Consider the following 26,630-nt stretch of genomic DNA (forward strand, 5'->3'; position numbering starts at 1 on the left):
GGGGTCACAGGTCCTGCCAGAAAACCTGCTCCTGCATAGGCTTCTCTCCACAGGCAACAGTTCCTGCCAGGAGCCTGCTCCAGTGTGGGCTCTTCATAGGTCACATCCACCTGCTGTGGCATGGGGTCTTCCACAAGCTGCAGGGTGGATATCTGCTCCATGGGCTGCAGGGGGCCAACCTGCCTCACTATAGTCTTCACCACAAGCTGCAGTGGAATCTCTGCTCCAGCAGGTAGAGCACTTCCTCCCCCTCCTTCTTCACTGCCCTTGGTGTCTGCATAGCTTTTTCTCTCACGTACTGTCACTCCTCTCTTAGCTGCTGTTGCGCAGCGTTTTTCACCCTTTCTTACCAACATCACTGATGGACTCAGCTTTGGCCAGTGGTGGGTCCACCTTGGAGCTAGCCCATCTTGGAGCCAGCTGGAACTGGCTCTGTCTGACATGGGGGAGGCTTCTGGCATCTTCTCACAGAAGCCATCCCTGCAGCCCCCTTGCCACCAAAACCTTGCCACATAAACCCAATGCAGTTCACCATGTATTTTTCTTTCAGCAGGGAAGGAAAAAATGTTCACAGCCACTGCCAAGAGTGATGACACCTTCTCCACTGAATTTGTCTTTGCTGTCACCACTGTGTCAAAGGTGCAAAGAGACAAGGAAAACACATTCCAAACCTGAAGTACTCTTATTAGCTTGGGGTAGGGGAAGGTAAATACAAACCTGACAGAATAAGCTACACTATTAGCAGAATTAAAATTCTGCTACCTACTGTCTGGACAGTTCGCAAAGCCATAGCATACAAATAATTGCAATTATACAAATTATAGTGTACCAGAAATGCTCCTTGTTCAACTGGTACATTGAACCAAGTAGGAAAAGAAATACTGATTATGCAAAAAATACCACATAAGCCACAAAAGGATTGTGTAGGAAAAAAATGGTAGGAGAATCCCTTTAAATTGGTAGGAGAATTCATTTAAACCAAGCAACAAATTTTGTTAAGGGGGGGAACACTCAAGCTTTAATATTTCTACTCAGATTCAGAAAATAAGTTCCCTGTGATAACATTCTACAGTTCATTAGTCTAGAGAACAAATAAAAATAGTGCTAATTGTTTCATTCTCCATGCTTTAGTATCTATTTTTATGTAAAGCAACAACACAGTTCAAAGATGCAGGAAAAATTAATAAGGTCAGTGCTGCCAAAAGGGGTGGTTTTCTGCGTTGGGGTGGGGGTGGAACCACACTGTTGTTCTGCAATGAGCTGATTCAAGGAAATAAAGCCTCTTAAAACAACTTTTTAAACACAACTGTTTTTCTGTCATAGCTAGTTTCCTCCCGATTTGGCTCCCTACAAAGCAGTTCACAAGCAGTAGCACTGGAGAGAATAGAAATACTTTTTGTCCCAGCAGCAGCTGGTAAGATCTGCTCTGCAGTAACAAACTATATCCATTACCAAAGGCAGCCTTTACAATGCTTACCTGTGAGCTTTTAACACAATAACAGTCATCTTAATTATAAGATAACAAGACATTACAAGCAAAGTTCTGTTATGGAAAACAGTAAAAGACAGTTATACCAGAATACCTTTACTAACCATATTCTTATGGCTGCAAAAATATTATCACCAAAAGAAAAATCAGCAATAAGAGATAAAAAAAAATCTCAATAATATTTTCATTACAGGACCAGAGAACTTCAAATTATGAGGGCTGATATCACTATTTGATGTTACTTTCTTCTGGAATATTCTACTTTAAAAGTTGTTTTATGACTAGAATTATTTACATTTAGCTCTTAGACAATCAGTACAGTAAGAGAATGTTAGCATTTCATTCACATGAAGTTAACACAGTGGAGTAAAAATAATAATTTGCTGTCCATTTCAAGCATTAAGATCCTCTCCTTCACAAAAAAGGTCAAAACTGCAACAGTCTAAAAGAAATGTTTAAAGTGACCACTTACTCCACGGTGAAGTTTAGTTTATTATCCTTAACTCTGCCTCCTTTATTTGTCCCAGTTTCCCTTCGGGTTATCAATAGCTAACAGAAACACTTATATTCACAATGATACATGTATCACAGAATCATATAGGCTGGAAAAGACCTTTAAGGTCATCGAGTCCAACTGTTAACCTAGCACTGCCAAGACCACCACGATACCATGTCCCTAAGCACCTCATCCAAACGTCTTTCAAATACCTCCAGGGATGGCGACTCAACCACTTCCCTGGGCAGCCTGTTCCAATGCTTGATAACCCTTTCAGTGAAGTAAAATTTCCTAATATCCAGTCTAAACCTCCCCTGGAATATAGGTTTAATATAGCTCTCTTGTAGCTATATTAAACCATGAAAGGATCAATAAGAGCACCTTGGCAGAGCTGGGGATACATCAGGAGTTGACCTGGACAGCCAACGCCCCTCAGAGCAAAGAAAATCCCTGTGTGTAACTCCCATGCCTGTGATCAAATGTCAGGTATGCATTTATCTGCAACCAGAAATAATATTTTCCATTCCAGCATTGTATTATACAATAGGACATTGGGGTGGTGGGGGTGGACAACTAATGTGGCTTCTGTAAAAGGAGATTCTGTCTCACATGCCTATAAGAATTTTTTTAAAGAATCAACAAGCACATGGATAATGGAAACCTAATTTATACAGTCTGCCAAGATCTCCAAAAGACTTTTGAAGTCCTTCTCTGAATATACTTAAGGAAATAAAGCAGCCACAGAATAAAAAAAGAATATATTAGATAAGCCACAGGCAAATAACCGAGTAAGAAAATAGAAGACAAACATGGTCTACTCTTAGAGATGGAGATGGTCGTTGAAGTTCTGCTGGGACACATGCTGTTCCACAAATTAATAAAAAACAGCAACAAAAATAAAAAACATGGGGGGACCAGAAATGTGACAGTTTGAAACTATTTCAAGTTATTTAGGATAGTCAAGGCACAGGCCAACTGTGGAGAGCTGCAGATCTCCAAGACTAAATGAATGTTAAACCAACAGACAAAAGTCGATGTAGAAATTTAAGAGTAGATATATACATACACAAAGAAAAACAATCCTAAACCAGTTGGTCTCCAAGTGATTATTACCTCTCATGAATGAGACACTTTGGTTATGATTCTTTCATAAAAACACTAGTTCAATAATCACTTTTCAAACCACAGCCTGAACATTGGGAATGAAAAGGAAAAAAGTCTGTATTAGACAAAGTTATGAAAAAAGAAACAACCCAAACCCCACTGTTTGTTCACAACTTGATTATCATGTGCAATTCTGGAACTTCCCCCATTTCAAAATGAACACAAGTAGAAAAAGTTCAAAGACATAAAGTAGAACAGTAAGTATGGAATAGCTTCCATGTAAAGAATTACTAAATAAGAGTCTTCAGTTTGGAAAAAAGGTCATAGGGTTAAGATGGGACGAGGTTTATAAAAATCTTGAGTGATCTGGAGAGGGACCTGATGAGTATTAACATGATTTGATGCCTTTAATCTGATGACTGGATCAGAAAAGAAACAAACAAGAGGTAATCTGTCTTTGAGCAGCAGATCTTACTGCCACAGTTTCTGAGGTACCAAAAACATATGTTAATTCCTGACTGCACAAGAGAATGGAAGAGAAATTCACTGAGTGTATTTAGAATACAAACAAATTTAGAACTTAATCTAAACTCACAAAAAAAATGAGAAATTAATCCAGTTCCATAGAAGGCTCATCTTTTTCTGGCCCACAAGTTGTTGGAGCCTGGAACAGCATGTGGAAAACTATCTCATATTTGCCAGCCCATGCTCCCATGCATATCCCTAGACCTGAGCCTTCAGTCAGTACTGGAAACACTGTGCACACTACTGGCTAAGCACATGAACAGGGCAGAGAGGGATAACTAACCTGTGGAAATGAAAAAAAAAAAAAGACATCAGTTTGCATTTTTTCATGATACAGAAAACTGGACAAACTGCAATGGGATGAAGGAGAACATGTAATACTGTTTTTTTCTGTACAGTAAGTTCTGAACTACAGACTGGTTCTGTGTTTGAGCAGAAGCTCACTGAAAATATACTAGACATCTCAGTGAGATTAGCCTGTCTTCCCTCCATTGCATATATATATATATATATAGACACACACCTGCCACAACTATTTCCTGGTTTTCCAGGAATTCGCATTTTACAGAAATTCACAGCATTTGTGCTTTTATGTGATGACTTCTTGACCAGGTCTGTCATTGATATTCTTTGTATTTGAGGGTCTTCAATTTAAAAAGATTTTGTAGGAGTAGTTCTCATATTGGTTTCTAAAAAAGACACCGCTGTGGCTAGGTAAATAATACTATGGGATGTTTAAAATACTAGTTATGCTTTGAAACACCTGACATGCAGAGCTGCTAATGAAAACAGAGATTTGATCAACTTTACAAAGTTTTGACAGGTCTATCTAATAGACAGTCACTACTGATACGTGTGAAGAAAACAAAAAACCCCACACAAATCAAGCCAGAATTTCTGATAAAACTTCATCCATTACAGCTTACAACAAACTCATGTTTCCTTCTCTTCTTGAACCAGTTACTATTTCCTGACTACCCTTCCCTTGTAGTATATTATAAACACATTAAAAGACACAGGCACATATGCCTTCTGCTACTTCATGCATAGTTGAGTCAGCAGGCTCTGACCCTCAACTGTATTGTTCAATCCAAGCATTAATTTCCACTCTGCCTCCCTGCTCTTCTGAAGTACTACTTTGGCCAGTGCTATAATCCAGCCAAATAGCCACTCACCCAAGTCTTCCTCTCCTTCACACATGTGAGGGTGTCACATAACCAGAAAATACAAGGCTATAGAATTTCAGATGATTATGAACGATTGAAGAGCATAGAGTAAGAGCATCCCAGCTTACTCCACTATCACAGATGAGCATCACATAAGAATGTGTAAAACGGGATAAACACACAGAATAATTTATAAGTGCCTTGCTAATAAGATACCAGAACTACTTTATTGGTGATCTAATGGCTAAACATTATACAGCCTGCTTCCCTCCAAAAAACAGTGTTGTGGGTTTGGTGGATGTTTTTTGTTGGTTTTGCTTGTTTGCTTGGTGTTTGGTTTGGTTTTGTTTTGGTTTTTTTTTTTTTTTTTTGGGGGGGGGGGGCAGGGGGGTGGTTGGTTGGTTTTGTTTTGGTGGGTTTTTTTAAAAAAAAAAAAAAAACCAAGGTACTAGTGCAGTCAAGGAAATTCCAGAACAACTACTTGGCTTTTAAGCCAGACAATTCAACCAAAACTGATAAAATTCTAGATTCCTGAACAACTGGAATAAAATTATATGCTGAGCTCTATAGGCTAAGGGTGAGCCAAAGGGGAAGTTCCTATTCTCCTTTTTTTACTTCCAGCTCTGCTCTCAGCTTTACTCCCTCCCCCCCAACTCCAGCCCCTCTCAGACTTTTTGCAGTACTCACTCACCTCAACTCCAAAACAGGGGAAGCATGTTTTTCCCTCTGCAGCAGTTTAGTTATCTGCCAGTTTAGCACGTTGAACCAGCCCAGTGAAGTGTCTGATGAGCAGCAAGGTCAAGTGCAGGAAAAAGGAAGGGAACCCAAGGATGTGGAGGAGGGCAGGGAAGGAAATGTTTTTACTCTCTAGCCTTTTTGTCAAGGCTGGATCAGGGAGAAAGGCAAGCACTCCTTCTCCGAGTAGCAGGCTTTTAGATGGGCTTAACTACAACAGCTTTTAGCTGTACTAATATTTTAGAATTCTTTAAAGTTTTTCAGAAGATTGAGTCAAGGAGAATTATTTGATTACACAGCATTAAGTTAACAATTTTATGCATTGCAGGTTTACATACCACAAACATCCATATAATACCTGGGGCAACATTAAGTATGTTGTTCATTTCCCGAACCTCTGTATCCGAGTATAGCATTTAATCTCTTAATGAAGTCGGAGCTCTCTGACTATACCTTGTTTCTAAGTCAATGCCTTCTCTTTTCAGTGTTTTCCTCTCTACTCCCTATTTAACAGGCACATTAACAGGAAAGTCATACATAAATTCATCTGCTCAAGTGATATAGATCTAGAAGAGTAGATAATTTAAACATATTTTGCAGATGTAACTGCTAGTCCACACAAATTCTACTTAATTGCATGAAGAATTATTATTTTTTTTTTAAATCATAACCCTAAAGGTTAGAAGTAAGCTACTACAAGAGTGCCAGTTCCACTCCTCCCTTCACCCTCCCAAGATTTCCAAATGTTCCAAGCCTTCCAGATGCTTCATATATACGCATGGTCTAACAACTCCTGTCTAACTATGCCGATATGCATGTTCAGTATTTCAAAACGCCTTTCTGACTAGCTCTTCTACCATAAGGAAAACTGCCCAAACACATTAACGCTGTACTGCTGTCCGCATGACATCCAGTACAGGAGACAAACTGTTGCCACGGTTTATACTATTTTGGTTTTTTTATTCCATTTAGTTTGGAAAAACAGTGACAGTTATTAGAACACTTGCTCATTGCTTGAATACACCAAAGGAAACACAACTACATGTCATATATATCTTTTATAGGTAGGGGTTTGAGGGGAGAAAGCTCTGGGAGAAAACAACCCAACTTTATCAGTTTGGTGTTTTACTGGATCATCTTCCTAAAGAATCTTTACGCAAAAAGAAATTAAAATAATGTAAATACATTAAGTTCGTCAAATATCTGTTTTCATCTCTTTATATTCACATCCCACATCACATAGTATTAGCCTTATTTATCTGTGATTTATACCACAAAAAGGAGAAGCCACCATTATGAGGAACTGCCTTTTACAAAACCCCATCTTTTCACCTGTGATCATCTAACATCTAAAAAAAAAAAACCATTAAGAATGAGTATTGATTGTGACACAGTGTCCAAAATAACGTGCAAGATCCAACTAGCTCTCATAGTGCTAGCAGTGATCCAAGCACCATACTTGGTATTGCCGCTGCAACACGCTTCAGAAAGACGAAGTGTTAAGGGCTTCTGAGCCAAAGGAAGGAAGAGTTATTGCTTCCCCAGCAGTGCCTTATCATCCGAGTGAGAAAAGCACTCGTTTCCCCACCACCGGTTGTAAACAAATACTCATCCCGCTGCAGAAGAGGCTGCCCTGACCAGACCCTCACTCGTGATGCCCAAACTCCACCTCAGGCTTGATTCCGCTTCCCCAGGTGCTTGAGGGGCGAGGCCCAGCAGGAGGCAAGGCTCCTAACATCACGCCAGCAGGTAGCAAACACTTACTTAACCCAAGACACGGTTGCTGGTGCAAAAGCACACGGCTGGGCAAACACCTGGAGCAAGCCAGGTTAAGACTGTGCTCTCCTCCACACCACTCTCCTACCTCTCTCTCTAGTGAGCTCCAGCAGGACTTGGCTTTCAAACAGGGCTTTTACGCCTGCCTGTTGAACAGCCAGCGGCACTGGTCACGCCCGCTCCCCCTTGCAAGCGGGAGGCAGGCAGACTGGCCGACCCACGCCGCCCCGGGCAGGCGCCGCGCCCACCCCCGGGCTGCTCCGCTCCCGCGGCGGGAGCCGCCCGGGTGCACTTCCTCCTTTCGGCCAGCGGCGACGGCTTACGGAAACAAAGAGAAACAAGCTCTCAGCCACCCCAGGCGCCGGACTTCCGCCCTCTCCCGAGGCGCACTTCTCCACCTGGACAGGTAGCCCCGGCACCGCCCGCTGCGGAGAGGCGATGCGGCCTCTCCACAGACTACAGGGGCCCTCCGGCGGCGAGCCGGCCCGCCCCACGCGGCGGCCCCGCTCCCCCGCACACAAAGCGCCAGCGCTGTCCTCAGGCGCTGCCCTCCGGCACCTCCCCGCTCACCCCTCTCTCACCGGAGCCCCGGTCCCTCTCGTCGTCTTCTTCCTCCTCCTCCTGCCGCTGCCCATCCCGCTCCGCCGGCCCCCGCTCCTCGCCCTGCGCCTCCACCGGCACCACCGTGAAGCTGGTCGGCATGGCGCAGACGGCCCCGAGACCCGCTGGCGCCTCCTCCTAGGGCAGCGGGCAGGGTAAGCCCGGCGCTGCCGCCTCTCTCACGTGAGAGCCATTTCCTCACGCAGCAGGGGGCGGTGGCTCGGTGCCGGCCCCCGCCCCCTCCCGCCCCCGCCCCCTCACCGCCTGAGTGACGGTGCTGCGGCCGCAGCTCCGAAGTAAGAGGCAGGGGCCCGGGGACGCGGGCGGCGGCCTCCCCGAGGGCAGGGAGGAGGAGAAGGAGGAAAAAGAGGAAGGGGTGCTATGACTAGCTCTGATTCACATACATGCAACTTCCCAGCTCGGAACCGAGGCAGGTCGGTGGGAGGTTTTGCTCTCCCGCGGAGGGGGAGAGGAACGCTGGGGCGTTGGCGGGGAGAAGCGTCTGCCGTGAGTCGGGCTAGTCCCATTCGGGAAACAGCCCGGAAGGGTGTGCGCCTGTGTCTTAATGTGTGAGACGCCCTGGGTGGTTTTATTGGGTTTCAGCTATGGCTGTTGGGCACAAAAAATGCTTCCTCTCTTTCTCCAACCTTGCCTTGCAGATACCCTCGCAGCACTAGGACCACCAGGCTGCTGGTCCTCAGATCCCAGCAGACAGAAAGTGTCTTCCAAAGGAAACCAGAGCCAGGCTGTAGGGCCCTGATCCTCCAGGTCTCTAAAGGGATGGCAGCATCCAGAAGGCCCAAGCAGGATCTTTGCGGGTCACCTTTTGGACAAGTGGAGGAGAAACTCCACTTTGTCCCTTGGGACTACCAGGATATGACGATGGTTCCCAGAAATCTGCTCTCCTACACAGCAGCCATGGGTTGCAGGGGACCGCTGAAGGCCCTGTGGTTCAGGTTGGAGTCAGCATGTAAGCTCTGACCTGAAGGGAAGCAGAGTCAATGAATGAGTGGATGGGCAGTGTATCAAATTAAATATTAATGAAGCAGCAGTAGTGATGAGCTGTAGCTCTTGGTTGCCTTAAACTTCCTTCCCAGAGGAGGTTGTAGCATCTCCCCTCCAAAAGTAGAGACAACAGACTTGGAAGCCAAGGGCCTTTTTCTTGTCTCCTGCTATTCTACCTACCCAGCAAAGTGCTAGAATAGAGCAGAAAGACTCTATTCACATCAGTCTGTATCTATGCCTTTTGGAAGGGAACTCTGGGGGGTTTGTGGGTCCCATACCTCAGTGGGATGGAAGATGTCTACCTAACACTACAGTCTGTCCCACAGCATAGAGACCTTCAAGGGGGTGGGGAAAGTGATTCTGGCCATCAAAGGTGGCAGTGAAATGGTGGATGTGGAGGTGGTAGAGCAGCAAGAAAAGGAGAGGGAGAGAGGCATGGTAACATTTTGATATCTGGTATGGGCTTCCAGTTCCACCCCCATTCAAACTATGGTGTAACTACAGTAACGAGAATGGTGGCTGCATGAAAAAGGAGTTTCTCGGTTGGGGATGTGTCTCTTCATCCTCCCTCTGCCTTTTTCCAAGCTCAAGAAAGTGACTGGAATGGTATCTTTGCTAGTGATAGCAGATTTCCAATATGTTAATGATGTTACCTGCAGAGGCAAGGATATTTTGGGGCACTTTTAATGTTAAAGCTTATTTTGTCATGGTACAGACTATTATCAAAATTAATGGTACTAAGCAACTAGATACAATGATAAATTAGAATAGTAAATGTAATTTTAAAACATAAACAAAAAATAACAATTCTCTTCAAAACAAGGACTGAACAGCATGCAATGTATAAGGCATGGGATCATATGAGCATTGAGAAGAAAATTTTAAATAATAGCTGATAATTTTTTAAGTACTGGTGCCTTGAGAAGTCTATTGAAAGAAACTCATGTGCAATAAGGATGAAAACTGTATCATACAGTATCATACTGCATGCACAAAAGGTTGAGCGGGGAGAAATTAGGACTGCAGCCTTGAATTTTACTTCAACCTGATATGAACTTTTTGTCTAAAATAGCCAATAGCCAAAGAAAGAGAAGCTTTGGACCAAAAAACTTTTGAATGATCCTCTTCCAACTCTCTTCTATTTCCTCTGTCATAACCATGGAGAGCCATCTGATGAAAAATAGGTGCAGTCCTGTGGAGCAAGGATGGTAAATTCATACAGGGTTGTGGGTTGTCCCCCATTACAGGGACACCCTGTAATCTGAGAGCTGTGATTTGTGAGCCTCTTAAATTTTTTGCATAATGAGGACCTGGGACTGGGAAAAGTAACTCACTTCTTATGTTGATTTATTGTCATTTCCCGTCAAATAGCATGAGATAAGTAGTGTTGTGATACATTCCACGTTTAATAACAGAATACTCTGATGGTACCCTTCTAGGAATAAGAAATAAAAAAGAGCAAAAGTAGAATAAGATTAAGACATTATATAGATCTGTGTCTAAAAAGCACAACGCTAGAATCATAACATTACATTAGTGTTTTGCTAAAAAAAAAAATAAAAAAGCAAAAGCTTTCAGTTTGTGACATTCACTGAAAACACAGAACTCTGGAACATCACCATCTTTCTGTTTGGCAAGATGGGAATGCAGCAGCTACACCACCAGTTCAACCAGATATATCGAGATGGACCTTCACAAGGCATTCCTCTTGTTAACAAAAATGGATTTGGGGGGTAAATATTCTACTGAGTGCTCGTCCCCAAAAAACCCCCACCCAGAACACATGAAGAGGTGTGAAAGTATAATGAAGCTAGTTTACATACTGAGAATAGAAAAAGGATTAAATTAATGCTAATGATGAATATGTTATGATTTAAAACGAGACATCTGCCTAAGGAAATTAATGATGTCACTAAGACACCAATACTTTAAAAACTTGTATTGTCTTTGATGTTATTGAGATATTAGAAATAAATCACTAGAAATAATAAAAAAATACAATTACTGTCACAGGAAAAAATGTAAAATCAGAAATAGCAAAGAAGGAAAGAAAAATGCTTAATACGTGCATCATAGTCTATGTGACTGACAATAAAAATCTTACCCATTTTCAAGTGATCAGGACTAATGCAGTATGTACATGAAACTGAAAATAAGCTAGCTAGTGACTTCTCTGACTCAGGAATGTTAAATTTTTAGAAATCTTGAAAAATTTGGAAAATTCAAAAAAAGTGAATGATTGTCCTTATCAATATTAAGTCATCAATACCTAAAAAGAGGAAGAAGAGTGATTCAGGAAAATTGAGCCAACTGGCTCGATAATTTTGTTTTGAGGAAAGATGATCGTGATATATAAATTTTGGGGGACAAGATAACATGTCTGAACAGTTAAAGTTGTTCTAGTGTTACAGCCCACATGAAAATAGCCAAGGCATTTGATTTGGTACCAGCTGAAATTTGGTTGGAAATTTTTATGGAATTAACTCCATATACCTTCCATATATTTCAAAACTGCTTCCTGACAGATCTCAAGCTGTTAGCAGAGGCAGAAAGATAGTGAAATGTAAGACAGGGAGCAAGGAAGATTAGGATTTGCTCTGACACTTTTTTCATCAGCCATTTAGATTTGCTAGTAAAGTCTGTGGGTGACAATGATTGCAATAATAAGTAATGGGGGGAAATGTTTGTAATCTGAATCGAACAGATAAAGGCATTATAATGCAGCCATAAATACATCTGAGGATCAGGACTGCAAGAAGTGAACATTTATCTTGGGAAGCGATAACTCCAAAAAGGAAACAGTGTAACCCACGTTGAGTGTGACACTTTTGCAGTCTGACCTTTGCCAGACCTTCCTGACTTTTCAAATATTTCTGTCTCATACTGTGACCAAAATGCAAGCCAGCTACACTGTGCTTTTTATTTCCTGGGTACAAACAAGTGTTTCCCAGAGTTCTGTGCACCATGCCAAGTGGTACTGTTCTAAGACTTAGTTTGTTGACTACTTGTCTCTCCTCAACGAGAGGAGAGGGGCATCACAACCTGCTATCACCTGATTCCTTACAGTCTGTTATCACTGTCTTCTAGAACACAGTTCAGGTTAGCACATCGCAATGGACTCTAACTTTGTGAGAGCCAGAGAGTTTCCGTTGCCCAAGTGCTCATGCCTAGGGCATATCTGCAGAGATGCTGCAGTAGCTTTTCATATCTGTGGTGATCATTAAGACAGACCTGAAGCAAAGTGTCAGATTGTGTGTCTATCTTGCCTTCAGAGCATATGGAAATGGAAGCCTATGAAAACATGATTAAATTAGTCATTGCCAACATAGTCAATGCAAGTAGTGAACTGGCACTTTTTAGGCAGGCTGAACAAGACCACAGTGGTGCAATCACACTGTTTTGTGGATTTTTTGTTTTGCTCCAGAAATCCTGTATGACCTCTCTGTTATGAAAGAAGTTGGCTGCAGTCTTCCAGGGTCAGAGCATGCAGAGCTTCCAGAAGAGCACATACTGGTATGAAGGTGGAATGCTACCAAGATATGGCATCTGGCAGCATGGTTGATTCCTCATTCTTTCTAAACAACAAAATCATTGATAGAGAACATTCTGGAGGATCCTTTCCTGGAATGATTTAGAAAGCTGTATCTACCACAGTATGAAGCATGTTAGGATACCATCACAAAAAACTGGGTATGTATAATTATTGAACAGTATTTGCAAAACTAGTGGCAACTATTTTTGCTTATAAAAGGCTCAGAACACAACTGGATTCAACAACTCCATTCAGAAGGTATATGAATCTCACCTGATTGAAGGCTGGGGAAATTAGGGGTGTCACATATGGTTACAGTGCCAGCATGCTGACTAATGATATGCCAGAGCATGTGCTGATATCACAATACAGGTTTCTAAGAAGACTGAGATTTGCTTTGTAATCCTTTAATGAGTCTCTTTGCATTAAATGCACATACATATTTTGATTCTACTTGAGTTTTTAGCAGACCAATGCTGTTGGCTCATGGGCAGGCTTTGCATGACATAATTTTATCTTCCAGTAAACTCCTGTGGCTTCTGTAATAAGAGCAAAACTCAAGAGTTTTATTGGTTTGATAAAGCTTTCCATGGCTGAGCTTTGTAGAAATCCTCAGACTGAGTTGGGTCACTTTATCCTGTCATTAGTTTACATGGTGATGGTTTATGGTGCTTTTTAGTCCATAAGGCTGGGTAGACTCCTAAGGTGCTATGACAGACAGCAGCATTTCTTAAATTTGTGGCTTCAGTTTACTGTATGAAAACCTGCATATTGTCTATTTTGTTGAAAAGATCAGATGGATAAGCAGCAAAGCGAAAAGGTGTGTGTTTACCTGGCTTAGCCAATGCAGTGTTTTTCACGTGGACCTCTCTGACACTGGAGCCTGGAATAGGGATTCTGCCTTTCTAGACAGTAATGAGAGTGGTCAACAGAGAAAGTTTCCGAAGTGCAAGACATAGCAGGCATACAAGGAGACGCCATTAGCTGACAAAACCCTCAAAAGATAAGGGGATCCGATTATCCCAAGGACCAGCACCAATAGTCAATGATTAGAAGTTATGGAAGAAATAGATGCAAAGAAACCACGTGATGTGTTTTAACTCCAGGAATGCCATATAAAGTTGCTGAATTGTCCACAAGGATTGTTGAAAATGCCACACTAGGCAAATTTCTTTTGAAACTTGAGATTAATTTTTTCCAACCAGCAGAGCTGAAATTCCTCTTTTTGGGGAGTGATCTTATTCTAGTTTAGTGTCCTCATTTATGAAGAAACCTAGCAAAGAAGGCTATTGCTTCCATTCTTCTCCATTCTTAATGATATCTAAAACTTGCTGTCAGGACTCGGAGTGCACTAACAGACCTTAATTGCACTGACCAGCCTCACCTGAGACACTTCTACCTGCACACCCTCTGCCCTTGGGCCAAGGGGCTCCATTTAAGTTCAGGCCTTCTGTCCCTGTCTGATCTATGCCATAGGTGTACTTGCCTCCAGTTCCATCACAGCTATGCTTCACCGTGGGCTTTGTTGATCTAGAACCTGGCCTGCTTGCCTCACTTGGGTACTGTGGAACCGGTCCCTAGCTGGTGAAGCTCCTGCCCTGCTAGCCTTGTTACTGTGCTTGGATTCTCTCCCAAAGGCAGCATTCAGTCCTGACTGTTCCTTGATGCTTGTCTGGATGAGGCTGTGAGTAACTTGATCTACCCTTGAAGGTTTCCTTTAGTGTAAGAGGCTGTGCTAAATGACCTCCAGAGGTCCTTCACAAACTACTTCTTTCTGATTCTGTACAAATGCAACCGCTAGCTGACATTAACTAGGCACAACAGAATTTGCTTTTTAACAAAACAGAAAAATAGAAGGGAACTAGAAAGCTTGGTATATTATCTGTTGCCTTCAGCCTCTACATCTGATCTCTCCCTTCTACTTTTACCTCTCCTTGTCAGTATTGTGTGGTGTGGGGACATCATGAGACCTACCTCCTGTGGTTTTCCACGCCATATAGGAAACACTAAAGGAATATTAATTGCAACAGGTCCCATCTTTTCTGGTGATAAAACAGAATGAGAGCCATATCCCCTAAGAAAAAGGCCAAGCCTGTGTTATGGTACATATAACAGCACTACTGTCTTAGAGCTCTACGAGCTATCATTTCTGTTCATCCTTGTTGCATTGTTCAGTCTCACTTGCAGAATTAACTTTCCCATCCTTTCCCTCTCTGTGTTTTCTTTAATGATATGTCACAGAACAAACATAGTGTGTCCTCAGTCTGTCTCACTGCACTTTTCATACTATTGTTTGTACTTCTATTTATTCTCTAGGTAGCTTTTCTTCTTAAGAGAAGCTAATGCATGCAGTGCATCTTGGAATTTTTCATCTTTTTGTTACAACTCTCTGAAGTTGTTAACAGTTGTTGACTCATGCTCAGCTTGCGTGGCTCAGTGGGTTGGGACATTGATGCCTCCTTGGACAGTTAAGCTCCTACAGCCATTAATGTACAAAGGTATAATTTGTTGGGTTTGTTTGTTTTTGTTTAATTTCAGGAATGAAAGGCATAAAGCTATGGTTTTGTGTCTTTTAGCTTGTTTGGCATGCCACTTTGACATGTTTGCAAGCAGCTACAGATAGAGTATTTTTGAGACAATGCCAAAATTCCTAATGGAAAGTTGGTTTTCTTTGGCCTCTGCATTAAATATTGATCCATTCACATAGGGCTTGTTCTTTCAAAAGACAGCAGTTCAATTCATTGTAGCACTAGGGTGATTTTGTTCCTTGTCCACTTGATGTAGTGTTTCACATATACCTTGAGCTGAGAGACTGTGGTATGGAAAAGATGCCAAAACTGTGGAGGTGCACCCTTAGAATATGCATAGTAGATTTTTCTGACTGCACAGTATGTGCCAGCTGGAGCTAGTTTTGTTAGTTAGAGAAGTGGTGAAATAAACTACTCTTACTGACTAAAAAAACTGCAGTGCAAACCTCTCTGCAGGATTAAGGTAGGAACACCAACATGTTCACTTAATATGCTAGCATACCTTTCACATGCACCCGTTCCTCTTTGTCATTGCTAAACCACTGCACTGGGGGAGGGAAAACTTCACTCATCATGGAAGTATTTAAAGCAATTGTGCCTCATGAACTCATCCTCTGCCAAAATGAATAGCCTCTCCATCCTCTCAATGGCATCTGCGAGCAGACACAGGGATACTGACTTGCAACATTAGGATTGCAGGTTAATCATTGCCAAGGTTTAAATGAATTGTGAAACAATTTTCATAACACCCAATAAGTGAGGACAATGTAGAAGCATATTAGAAAAATACGAAGAGTTCTTTAAACAGCAATACCTTATCAAATGAATGGCAGGTAAAAACATTAAGATAATACAATAGAAGTTAATATTACCTTTGCTTTAATACTACTTTGCTTTAACTGTGTTTTATTATTCTGCTGACATAGAGTACTTCGCAGAAAAAAACCCTGCATAATCCAATTGCATTGCTTTTCTTCTGAAGGGAAACTATGCTCAATTCAACTCTGGGAGTCCCTTCTGCCTAGTGAGAACCCCTCATCACGGAGCAGGAGCACTGTCTGGTTCTCTGATAATGCACTCCCTCAGAAGAGTGAGTTCTCTGCTGGACAGTACTATGGTTTCAGTAGAAAGGGTAGGGAGTGTCTTCTTGCATACTCATTAAGGATATTATTTTGGGATATGGGAATAGTACAGTTGAATCCCCTCAGGCAATAAATGTTTAGAATCCACCTGGAGGAGTGCTCTAAATAACAGGTTGTTGTGCTAAGAGTAGGCACTTCTCCTTCTGTTTTTAATTAACTAACTTTTGACTGTTATACACCATATTCTTCAATATGTCTGCTGGATGGGGCCCCTCAGAGGACATGGGAAAAATTAGGTGTTTCTCTGCTTTGTCTGAATTGCAATGAATCTATGCTAACAGGCTGATTCTTCATGTGTGAAGGTGCTCAAATACCAGCATTAAGGAAATTTTGGAAATTGAAAATCAGATATTGATTGAATCAAGCAAGGCACTTAACAGTGTTAGCAGGAAAGTATGTCTTCTCTATTGCCATCTTGGACACAGGCACCTGAATTCCTCCCATGTTTTGTATTAAAAGCCAAGGAACATGGCCTTAACGTAGTTCATTATTGTTTATAATTGGCTCTTTAAAAGATTGGAGCATTTGTCATAATCAGCTGGTGGCAATTTTCCTTTTCCCTCCATAAATTATGCCAGTTTACTTTTTTAAAAATAATATCAAGGATTCATCTTAGTTGGACATTATCTTGTAACTTGTCCATCACTATCAACTGAGAATATTTCACTTACATAGAGACTTCACAGGCGTGGTTAGGAGTGACACAGTAAATCTATCCATTTTACATCTTCTGTAGATGATAATGACTAGAGGATTAAAAAAAAAAAAAAAAATTGCTTCCAAAATGCTGAAATTAAACCCTCCAGATGTTAGTTATAGTTTATCTTTTTTCCTTTTAATTTTCCTATGCTTCTCTGCTAACATCTGTGATAAAGTCAAGTTGAAAACACACACAAACATAACTGTAAATCTATCTCTCTCTTTGCTTATAAGGAGATTCTGCTAGGTTCACCTTTTGGTATTCCAACTAGAGGCAGAGTTTCCTAGCGTTTTTCCTCAGGTGCTATCTTTCCATTATTGGAGGGTTGTAAAACAAAGATGGAAACAGAAGTTCTATGAACTGTAGTAACAAACTGCCCAATTATTTCTCAATAAAGAGAGCAAATATCTTTTGTGTATCAGGAAAGCTAGCCAACTTAATGAGCTTGCAAACTGATAGAAAACTGCTAATCTAAATGAGGTCTTTCTATAACCTATTGCAATGGCTACACTTACAGCTTCAAATTTGATTATTGACTAAAATTATAATACGTCTTGTCATGCTGAAATACTAATTAACATAATTTTATTCCCTTTGTATAATTGTGTTCAACTAAATAAATGTAAAAACTCATATCTGTATTAGATTTACTTTTTTTAAAAATCATAATTTTTATAATAGTTGAGAATACATAATCTCTGTGGATCATTTCTTTTTTTTTTTTTTAATCATGACTCAGTGTCCCCATATTGTATACTATCATCCAGTGGAGTACAGTTGGGCAGTGGCTATCAGAGTAGCCTGAGGAAGTAAAACATGATTAAACAGCACCTTTCCAACCAAGAACTGAATGGAATTTTTCACCCAAGTTTGAAGCAGGGAGACAACTGGTGCTGAAATGACATCTTTTGGTGACCAAAGAGCATGGAAACAAGAGCCAGGTTTTGGAAGAGATTTTATTTTTTTCCAAATTTAACTGTAATTCAGTGACAAACACAGCCGTGGTGGATTCCAGGAAAATGGGCTAGGCTGTGCCTCCAATATGGACTTTGATCATACTTATCTAGAGACTACGTGCTGCAAGCTAACTGACTAAAAGATGCTAGTTGTTTTTAGAAAAGCTGTCTACATCTTTAAAACAACCTGTTCTCACAGCTTTTCTTTAGAGATAAGCTCTAAACATCAGCCAATTTTGCCTTGCAGGAATAAATGCCTATGCTGTAATGCAAAGGCAAGTCCTGATTTGGGTTGCACCATCATTTAGGACATTACATCTTGAACTGTTCTCTAAATGGAAGTTCAGGAAACTGTATGAAAGGGCTGGGGGCTGAGCAAAGCCTTGTAACTCTTCATGAAATATCATGTGTTTTGCAGCCAAGAAGATGGCCTCAGCCAAGGAAATGATGCTTAATTTTGAACTTTCAAGTTTTTCCCTTTTTTTAAGTTTTGAACTCTTACAGCATAAACAGAAGGGTATTGTTTTCCCTAGCTAGGCAGTACACATGGCAGTGGTTTTCTGAAGTCAGACTGAGTAAGCCATGGATATAGAGAGTCTGGTCCCTCAGTGCATACAGCCAGGAAAGTTCCAGGTCATTAGTTCTCAACTGGGAACTAGAATGCTCATGTTTTTATCTTTTTTTTTTTTTTTTTTTTTTTTTTTAACATAGCTAAGTAGAAAGCATCTATTATTCTGGCTGGTAATCTTCTCCTACACAGGGGCTGGGTGCTCTCCACCTTCTCCACTATTCCTCAGAGTGTGCTACAGTGAAACTAATAAACAAAATTATTTTTGTGTCTTTACTTGGTGGTGATATCTTAAAAATAGTTTGCCTTGAAAGGGAAAAAGGTATAGTTTTCTGTAGCTTATTGGATTTAGTCTGAAAGTCTTTGCAAATGTGGATTCGCAGAAGAGCTTTTCAGAACTGACACTGACAGAAAAAATAGATGATACTGCCATATTGATGCATCTGAGCTGCCATGGTATATTATCATAGATTTCAGCAATGACACATTGGGGGCACCTTATTAAATGTTTCAACAGAATAAATCAATAAATGTTAATAGAAGGAGTAGGACTATAGAGAAAGGATTAATAAAAGAAAGAATAAAATTAGTTTAAAATATCACTTTTTGTTTAAAATATCACTTAAGAGTTTTAAGGAATATGGAACTGGAAATAAATCAACCAAAGCTGATATAACTGAAATCAGCTGTAATTTAATTAACAAAATTATGAGAAAGTCATATATGCTGCCACCAACTTGCTCCTAGAAACAGGATTCAATTAAGGCTAGTGTGCAAAATGAATAATGCTAGCAAAGGACTTAAGTAGTAACAAGAAAATAGCCTACTAGCAGTAAAAGGAAGCCCAACCAACAGTCAGAAAATTAAATATTCAATACTTGTGTACTTCAGCTTTCATTTGAAATGAAAGGGTCTGCTAATGCCTAGCAAAATTAAACACCTATGGCAACTTTGGCCAGAATTAGGAAAGAACAGGTTACAGAATACTTGTATCAACTGAATGTTTTTGAATCCACGGCACCTAATGAAATTATCTTTATTGTACTAAATAACTATATAAAACAATCTTAAAGCTATTAGTGGACACGTATATTTTTTGCATCTGTTAAGACTGGGACAATACAATCACCACCTGGACAGCCTTGCTTTGCCTCTCTCATCCCCGAGTATCTTTCTTCATTCAGTCCAACATCTTTATTTCCAGTAAAGGCAGGTGTTATGATCAAGCTGCCATCTCTTACGCAACTCTACTGTCCTTATATTTTGAGAAAAATGATAAAAACTGTCATTCTGTCACCAATGCAAAGGGGTTTCTTTTGGAAATCATTCACTACTTTCCATCGGCAGGCAGATGTTCAGCCATCCCCAGGCAAGCAGGGCTTCATCGTGCCAGCAGTTACTTGGGAAGGCAAACACCATAACTCTGAACATCCCCCCTTCCTCCTTCTCCCCCCAGCTTGTATTGCTGAGCGTGGCGTCATATGGTGTGGAATATCCCTTTGCTCAGTTGGGGTCAGCTGTCCCTGCTGTGTCCCCTTCCCAACAACTTCTTGTGCACCCCCAGCCTACTCACTGGTGGGGCAGTCTGAGAAGCAGAAAAGGCCTTGACTCTGTGTAAGCACTGCTCAGCAATAACTGAAACAGCCCTGTGTTACCAACACTGTTTTCATCAGAAAATGTGATCAGCAGAAATGTGATCTGCTTCCTGTCGCACAGTAAAGCAAACATTTGTTTGCCAGGATTGTAAAAAAAAGTCAGTCAGTCATTAAAAATAAAGGCATTCCAATGGGTAGAATGAGTAACGAGTGAAAATTCTCAGGCGAGCAGAGTAATTTAGAGGAAGAGTTACATGAAGTTGTGGTGGGTCTTAAAAATAAGTTTTTGATGTGCCAATAATGGCATGTGACAGAAGACAAAGCAGTATTGGAATCGGAATTCAAAATGCAGGAATTGATGCCTGCATATTTAAACAAGTGTAGAAAAGACTCACAGAAGTGTTTGTTCCAGGAAGTGAAGAAAATGGCTCAGAGTAAGACAGTTAGTCTATTTTCTATTAAGAAGAGCATGAGATGACCAGATTACAGTATGAGACTAGTTTTGCAGGTAGATAATGTAGGGTACTAAAGAGCAATTAATCTAGCAGAAAATCACTGATTGGATGCCAGAACCAGACAAAGAACTATTGGCTTAATCCTGGGGGAAATGAAGTACAGGCTTCTGAAGTACATCAATCTGGGCAAAATCCAGTAAATTCCCCTGTAAACTTAAACTTCATGGATTTAAAAATCTGTACAGCCATCCCTGTTCCTACTACTTTTCTTTGAAGTGTGCAGCCATTTTTGCACATAACAAGAAGCTATCATCTTGATTTATCTGTCCATCTACCTAGTGATCATTTTTTGTTTTATTTGGGAATAGTTTCTTTACCAATTATTTTTAAATGTCTGGAAGCAGATTCATTTTATGTAAACTGGAGGGATGCAGGGGGAGCATAGTGAAAGGGACTTTAGATTTTATTTTTTCTAATCTATATGTCCATAGAGCTATCTATCTCAGTCAGGTCTTCCTGATGGAGATGCAGCCTATACTGGCAAAAGAATACTTTGGCTGGCAATCACTTAGGAGAGGATCCTAAACAGAAAAAGTCATACTTGCAGAATATTCTTTTAGCTGGTTATACCTTTATGTAGGAATGTGGTGGAGGGAATCACATCTCTGAGAAATGGTGTCAAAATTTAAAAGTATAGATAAGGTAGTTAAAACTTTAATGTTAAAATCTTAAAATTCTGTAGAGATGTACTGTTCTTGTAAAGAGCACTTTCCACTATTTCAGCTCATCACTCCACTACATGCAAAACATTTATCTGGAGAGAATAAATGTCTTAACGTCAATCCCACTCTAGAGATTCTGTTGCCTGTAAGAATACGTTTTTCCTTTTAATATTAAGGGCTTAAATACGTAAAATGACTGTTACTGTAGGATTTATTGCCTGATATATATATGTATATAGTTTATAAAGTGTGTGTATACTGTATAAAGTGTGTATATATACATATATATACATATATGCGTATATATATACACCCTGATATATGAATGTCATTATAATTCCTATAGGATTAGAACAAGGAGACTGAATACCTCCTTAGCCAGAGTTGATTGTTCATCCTGTCAAAGCCAAGGAAATAGGCAGCAGCAACTCATATCAGAGAAAGGAGTCAGAAATTGCTCAATTAGCTCAGAAACTGCTGCAAGATCCCCCTTTAAACACAAACTTTGTGGAGAAGACCTGTCCTCACAACTGGACAAGAGAAAAATGGAACATAGGTGGAATAAACTGCCCATGAGAAAGATTACATAGGAAGAGACTGGGAGGAACCAATTGTCATAAATCTATACAATCTGTTTGGGCTTGAATGGACAGAAATGGGTGACTTCCTGTCTAGCTGAAAGAATGGGAAACCTGGAAAAGCCAGGGAATAGATGCAGCCTTGATCTGAATGAGGTCAGGGAAGAGAGGGAGAAAAGTTGCAGCTGTAACTATCACGTGGTCCCTCTGGAGTTCAGTGCAGGGTTACATCTATGCCCTTCCCCTGGTATTCCTGGAACATGTAGATTCCACCACTTTTTTGCAAGGCTAAAAGCTCTTTTTCAGCCCTCCTCAGTGTCATTTGACCCTTAGTCACAGCTCAAGCTCTGGAACTTGTTTCTTTATATGACTTCTTCACAGGGCTGAATTTTGAGCAAAACCAAACAGTAGAGGTGGTCCATAGAGTATGGCTGCAACCAGAGGGGTTCACTGCCCACATTCACCTGTGTGGCCTGCTGCTTCTTCTTTCTGCTAGCATATTCTGTATTTGTAGCTGTTTCTAGATCAGTCCACTGCATGCCACTGTTCCACAAGAACTCAACACAGACATACCCCTCTCTCTTTGTACGTAGTCTGCCAGGCCAGCCCTGTACCATCTTTGCTGTTTCTATTTACCTTTCCCACCCTACAAAACCCCACTACTCTACTAGATGATACCAGGCTAATTTCATTGGAACATGCCAGCTTCACCAAATGTATTCTTGGCTGTAACTGAAAAATCATATCTCTGTCCATCTTGATTTTTTTGTCTCCTCTGGCTGGGCTTTATCCACGTCTGGTTCATGTCTCACCTCATTCTAGCTGCTGGAGCAAGTTAGTGCACTGCCATCCTCTTCCTTCCTAAACCACTGAACTGTGTACACCGTTCCCGTTCTTCCTTAGTGATTGCTGTCTGACGCTGTTGCAAGACCACTGTGACTGTCCACAGATTTTTTACACTGTTCAGCTGATGTAATATTAGCAGTCATAATAGCAATCTAAGAGGGTGATACTAAAATGGAAAAACAGAACAAAAATGCCAACTTTGGGAGAATGTGTAGGTGGGGACCATAAGTGTGAGCAATTTGGTGCTGGCTAAGAAGTCTGCAAGCTTCTTCGCAAACTAGAAGCTGTGGGTGGGGTGGGTGGGAGGGCAGCATCCTACTGTGGTTCTGCTGCTAACTCCATGGCAAAAATGTCATTTGGGACATATACTCCTGTTTTCTGCATACACTTTATGTCATCAACATAGCCCTTCCCTGCCTCTAGCTTTTTGAACATGGGCATGAAGCACAGGTGCTTGTTTAGATTACAGATCTATCCATAGCACATTCCACTCTTCCAGCTTTTACATCTGTGATGCCTTCCACGCAGGCTTTGCATTTCTCACAAAAATTAATAGCCAAATAAACAATTTGGTTTTTAGTAGCCAGGGCCTTGTGCAATGCAAACATTCCCAGACCTGCACATCAGTCTGCAGCTGGGGCACCTTACTGTCACATCCATGTTAACTTCACAGTCATGTGACAAGCAGAGCTAGCAATATGTACAGTTATGGACGTGATTACACCACCTGTGACAAATACAGCACCAAAGTTTCTCGCCCTTAAATAACTTTCTGACATCCTTAACACTGTGATAAGTTTGATCATGTGAAAGGAGGAAGGAGGTCTTGGAATATCTATGGTGATCACTCGGCTTAAAAGTACCCCAAAATTTTTTCCCCTCAAATAGGAAGATGATGTATCTATAACATGTGGCAGGTCTTCAGCCAAGGCGATGTCACTCAGTATGACCTTCCTGTGCACAGACCACCCCAGCTTGTGAGGCAGCTCTTTTGCACCAATTAACAATTGTACATCTGTCAGATCCCTCACCACGCTAAGTCCTGTGAGACTCCCAGCAAAACAGAGGTTATTGTTACCATTATTTAGATCAATTAAATAGTACCACTTTTTGTCTATGATTTTAGAATGGCAGATAGACTGTAAGGTTCTGTGTCCTATGCTCCCAACTCCTTTTATAGTAATGATAGCAAAGAGGAAAGTCTGATCAAAACCACAGCTCTCATTTACTCTGTAGGACAGTACTGATGCAGTCTAAAATTCTCTCTGCTTTCACATTGCTTAAATTAATAGTGGGAGAATATAAAGGGTTGTGCACGCTGACAGCTTCAAGATGGAGCTGAGCATAATCACCAGGTTCTAACAGCTGGCATGAGTGCTTAAAACAAACATCTCATACAGTTCTTGTAGTGATACCTGGCCTAAATTAACAAATCTGTATTCTTCTACATATTGCCTAGCTCCAAACCCCTGGATGTGCCATTACCATTGCTGCACATCCTCCATGGATGCCTCTGGCTCTACCTCCTCTGCTACATTTGGGTGTAGAGGTAACATTGTGCTTTCAAATGCCCCCTCAGAACTTGGGTGGGCTGCCAGTGGCCCCTCCTGGCAGACATCCTCATTGTGAACTTGTTCACAATGGGCACAGCCCCTTGTTCTATAGGGCGAGTGCAGTATCAAGGATGTCACTTCCAGGGGATCCTCTTCTGCCCTAGCAGGACACGTCCACTGCCCAGCAGACTCAGAAAAGCAGTTTGCACTTGCAGGACTTGTGGTTGCCATAAACACTCTCTAGCAAGATGCTCATAATAATGCAGAAACTGTTTAGCTTTACTAATGAGCAGTCTTTGTTGTAACAGTGTTTTCTGTTTTGCCAGGCCGAGAATCATCTGCAACACCAGCACTCTTAAGCTCTGCACCTTGCCTGCTACTCCTCTGTGCCCAATAATAACCATGGTCTTCAGCTCTGCAGAACTCCCACTGTTTTCTTTTGTACCCTTGGTCTTTCAGCCATAGCTGTGGTCTCTAAGACCATGTGTCTGTAGGCTGCATCCCAAAGTCTGGGTCTTGCTGCTTCCACGGTAATCATGGTCTAACAGTACAGTCTTTATTTCAGCCTTAGTCTTCTGCTTTTCATTTGTAACATCAACCTAAGGATAAGGAAACACAAGCTTTCAACTCAACTATTATTAGTCTTACAAGTTGCTGTAAGCTCCTGGACAGCTGTGGGTAGAAGGTGTTTCCCGACAACCCACGTTCTCTGAGTGAAACTTACCTTGAAATTCAGGCTCATGTGGTCTTTTACAAGCCCTTCAGGCTCAGATTGCCCACTAGCGTCTCATAAGGAGTTCTGTACAACATACGGTTCTCCTCCTGCGAGCCTGGGTTTTTCAGCCCTGAGAAGGCCCAGACCCCTATAGTAACGTGTACTCCACCTAGCGTTACTACCCTTAGCAGCAAAACTAAAGCATTTCGCAGGATTGCTAGTTGAGTGCAACTGTCTCTCTTCTCTCATTCCAGTACTAAAAGTGAGGAATTTGTCCTGGGGCTCCCTGTGTCTTCAAACAATACAGCTGTCTTCTGCTAGCAGGAATCTGCTGCCCTGTAAATGTCAGAAGTCCGGCCACAATCCTACTATGCTGCACAACAAATAGAAAGTCATTAGGACAATGTGACATGAACAGTCTTTTGAATTTGTTCATTCTAGCATTGGGCTCATCTGCTTTGAAGACTGCACAAGCTGTTGAGCAACCACTGTGCCTGGCCTTAGAACTTGAATCTCAATAGATTAAAATCACATGGGCTTTACCAGTAGTAGTCTAAATGTTAATGTATTTTGTAAGCCATGTCCTACAACCACAGAAACATATCACTGAAGATGCTTAGCCAAAGAAACAGTATCTCACAGAGCATAACAGAGAATCCATTCCGTCATCTCTGGCTGCTCTGCAAGAACAGAATAGAATGGAATTTATACCTACAGTTAGAGGACAAGTGGTGATCAACCAGAATTCACTGGTGCCTTTAATACTTATTTGTCTTAAGGATGAACAAAACTTGCCCTATAAGTGGCAAATTGTTATAGAACAGAGTGATTTCCCCCCCGCCCCCCATCCCTTGATAGGTTGTAACTCCATGCTATTACCTGGCACGCTGTCCACCTTAAAACCAGGAAGCCTTCTGGCACTGAAGCCAACAAGCACATTGTGCACTATCTCCTGGGCTAATCTATCAGAACTCAGTGCCCACTGCAAAATGAACTCCTCAGATGTCCTGAGTCTTCAGTGTATTGGCATTCCCATCCACTCCTCTGTGACTTTGCTCACCCTTTAAAGCAGGCCAAACTCTGGTTGAGGGTGCACCCCACATGTGGCAGAGGAGGGGAGGGAGGTTTCACCAATGCTGCTTTTTGAATGTGTAACAAACATCATGTAAAGAGCCTGGAAGAACAGATCTTCTCAATTTCCCCCCTCCCCCCATTACCTACCATGCAAAACTTCACCTGTGAGCTTTGGTATAATCATGAACTTCAGGCATAACCTGCCTATTTCTCCTTTGATCACAGTCTGCAGTCATTAGCTCATGTCTTCCTGAATCTCCCATTCTTATTTCAAGCAATTTTGTACCTTGGTGTGCCACCAGAATGGTCTGCCCACACTTTCCAAACGTCTGGGCCAGCTTCATTTGTTTTCAAAGAGTATTGCTAGTTGCTGTCCAGCAATATGCTCAGGAATATTGTTCGAGTGTATGTGTCCCTTTCCTCATTTTGTCCTGCTCTGCTGCTATCTTTTCCCATCACTGCGAGACTGTTTCCACCCATGTCTTATTCCAGAACCTGATTTTCCGCCCTTTTAGCAGAAAATGCCTGAGCAACATTTTCCGCATTCTGTGTCACTACCTTCTCTGAGTACCTCATGACCCCAAGGTGTGCTAGAAGACTCTCCACACCTGGCCTGCTGGAGTGACAATGCCTTTGTTCCCCATCACATATGCTAGCCCCCCTGCTTTCTTCCTCCCATATCTCAGCCAAACCTGCTGTTTCCTAGCTGTCTTACACCCTTAGACCTGTCCTTGGGAAGCCAAACTCAACAACACAAGGAATATGGCTCC

At 41.5% G+C, this 26,630-nt stretch overlaps 1 protein-coding gene and 1 long non-coding RNA gene across 4 annotated transcripts in view; one reads left to right on the forward strand and one right to left on the reverse strand.

Annotated features, from left to right (window-relative positions):
• Positions 1–8,124, reverse strand: part of LOC140648066 (solute carrier family 12 member 7-like) — a 69,304-nt gene extending 61,180 nt beyond the window's left edge. Inside the window, exon 1 of one of the 2 annotated variants that reach the window (XM_072853445.1) lies at positions 7,873–8,124. In XM_072853445.1, the coding sequence (XP_072709546.1) occupies positions 7,873–7,993 (121 nt within the window). In that variant the 5' untranslated portion in view covers positions 7,994–8,124. The remainder of the gene's footprint in view (positions 1–7,872) is intronic. The other variant, XM_072853446.1, reaches the window with a different exon arrangement.
• On the forward strand, positions 7,518–24,733 carry LOC140648067 (uncharacterized). 2 transcript variants are annotated; one of them, XR_012041083.1, is made up of 4 exons: positions 7,518–7,697; positions 8,551–8,861; positions 12,321–12,586; positions 24,398–24,733. It is a non-coding gene; the product is annotated as an uncharacterized lncRNA (long non-coding RNA). The 2 variants fall into 2 exon arrangements; XR_012041082.1 differs by lacking the exon at positions 24,398–24,733 and having other exon boundaries at positions 12,321–15,854.
• Positions 24,734–26,630: the final 1,897 nt, after the last annotated feature.

This window comes from Ciconia boyciana, chromosome 2, assembly GCF_034638445.1.
Source record: "Ciconia boyciana chromosome 2, ASM3463844v1, whole genome shotgun sequence".
NCBI classification, from domain to species: Eukaryota; Metazoa; Chordata; class Aves; order Ciconiiformes; family Ciconiidae; genus Ciconia; species Ciconia boyciana.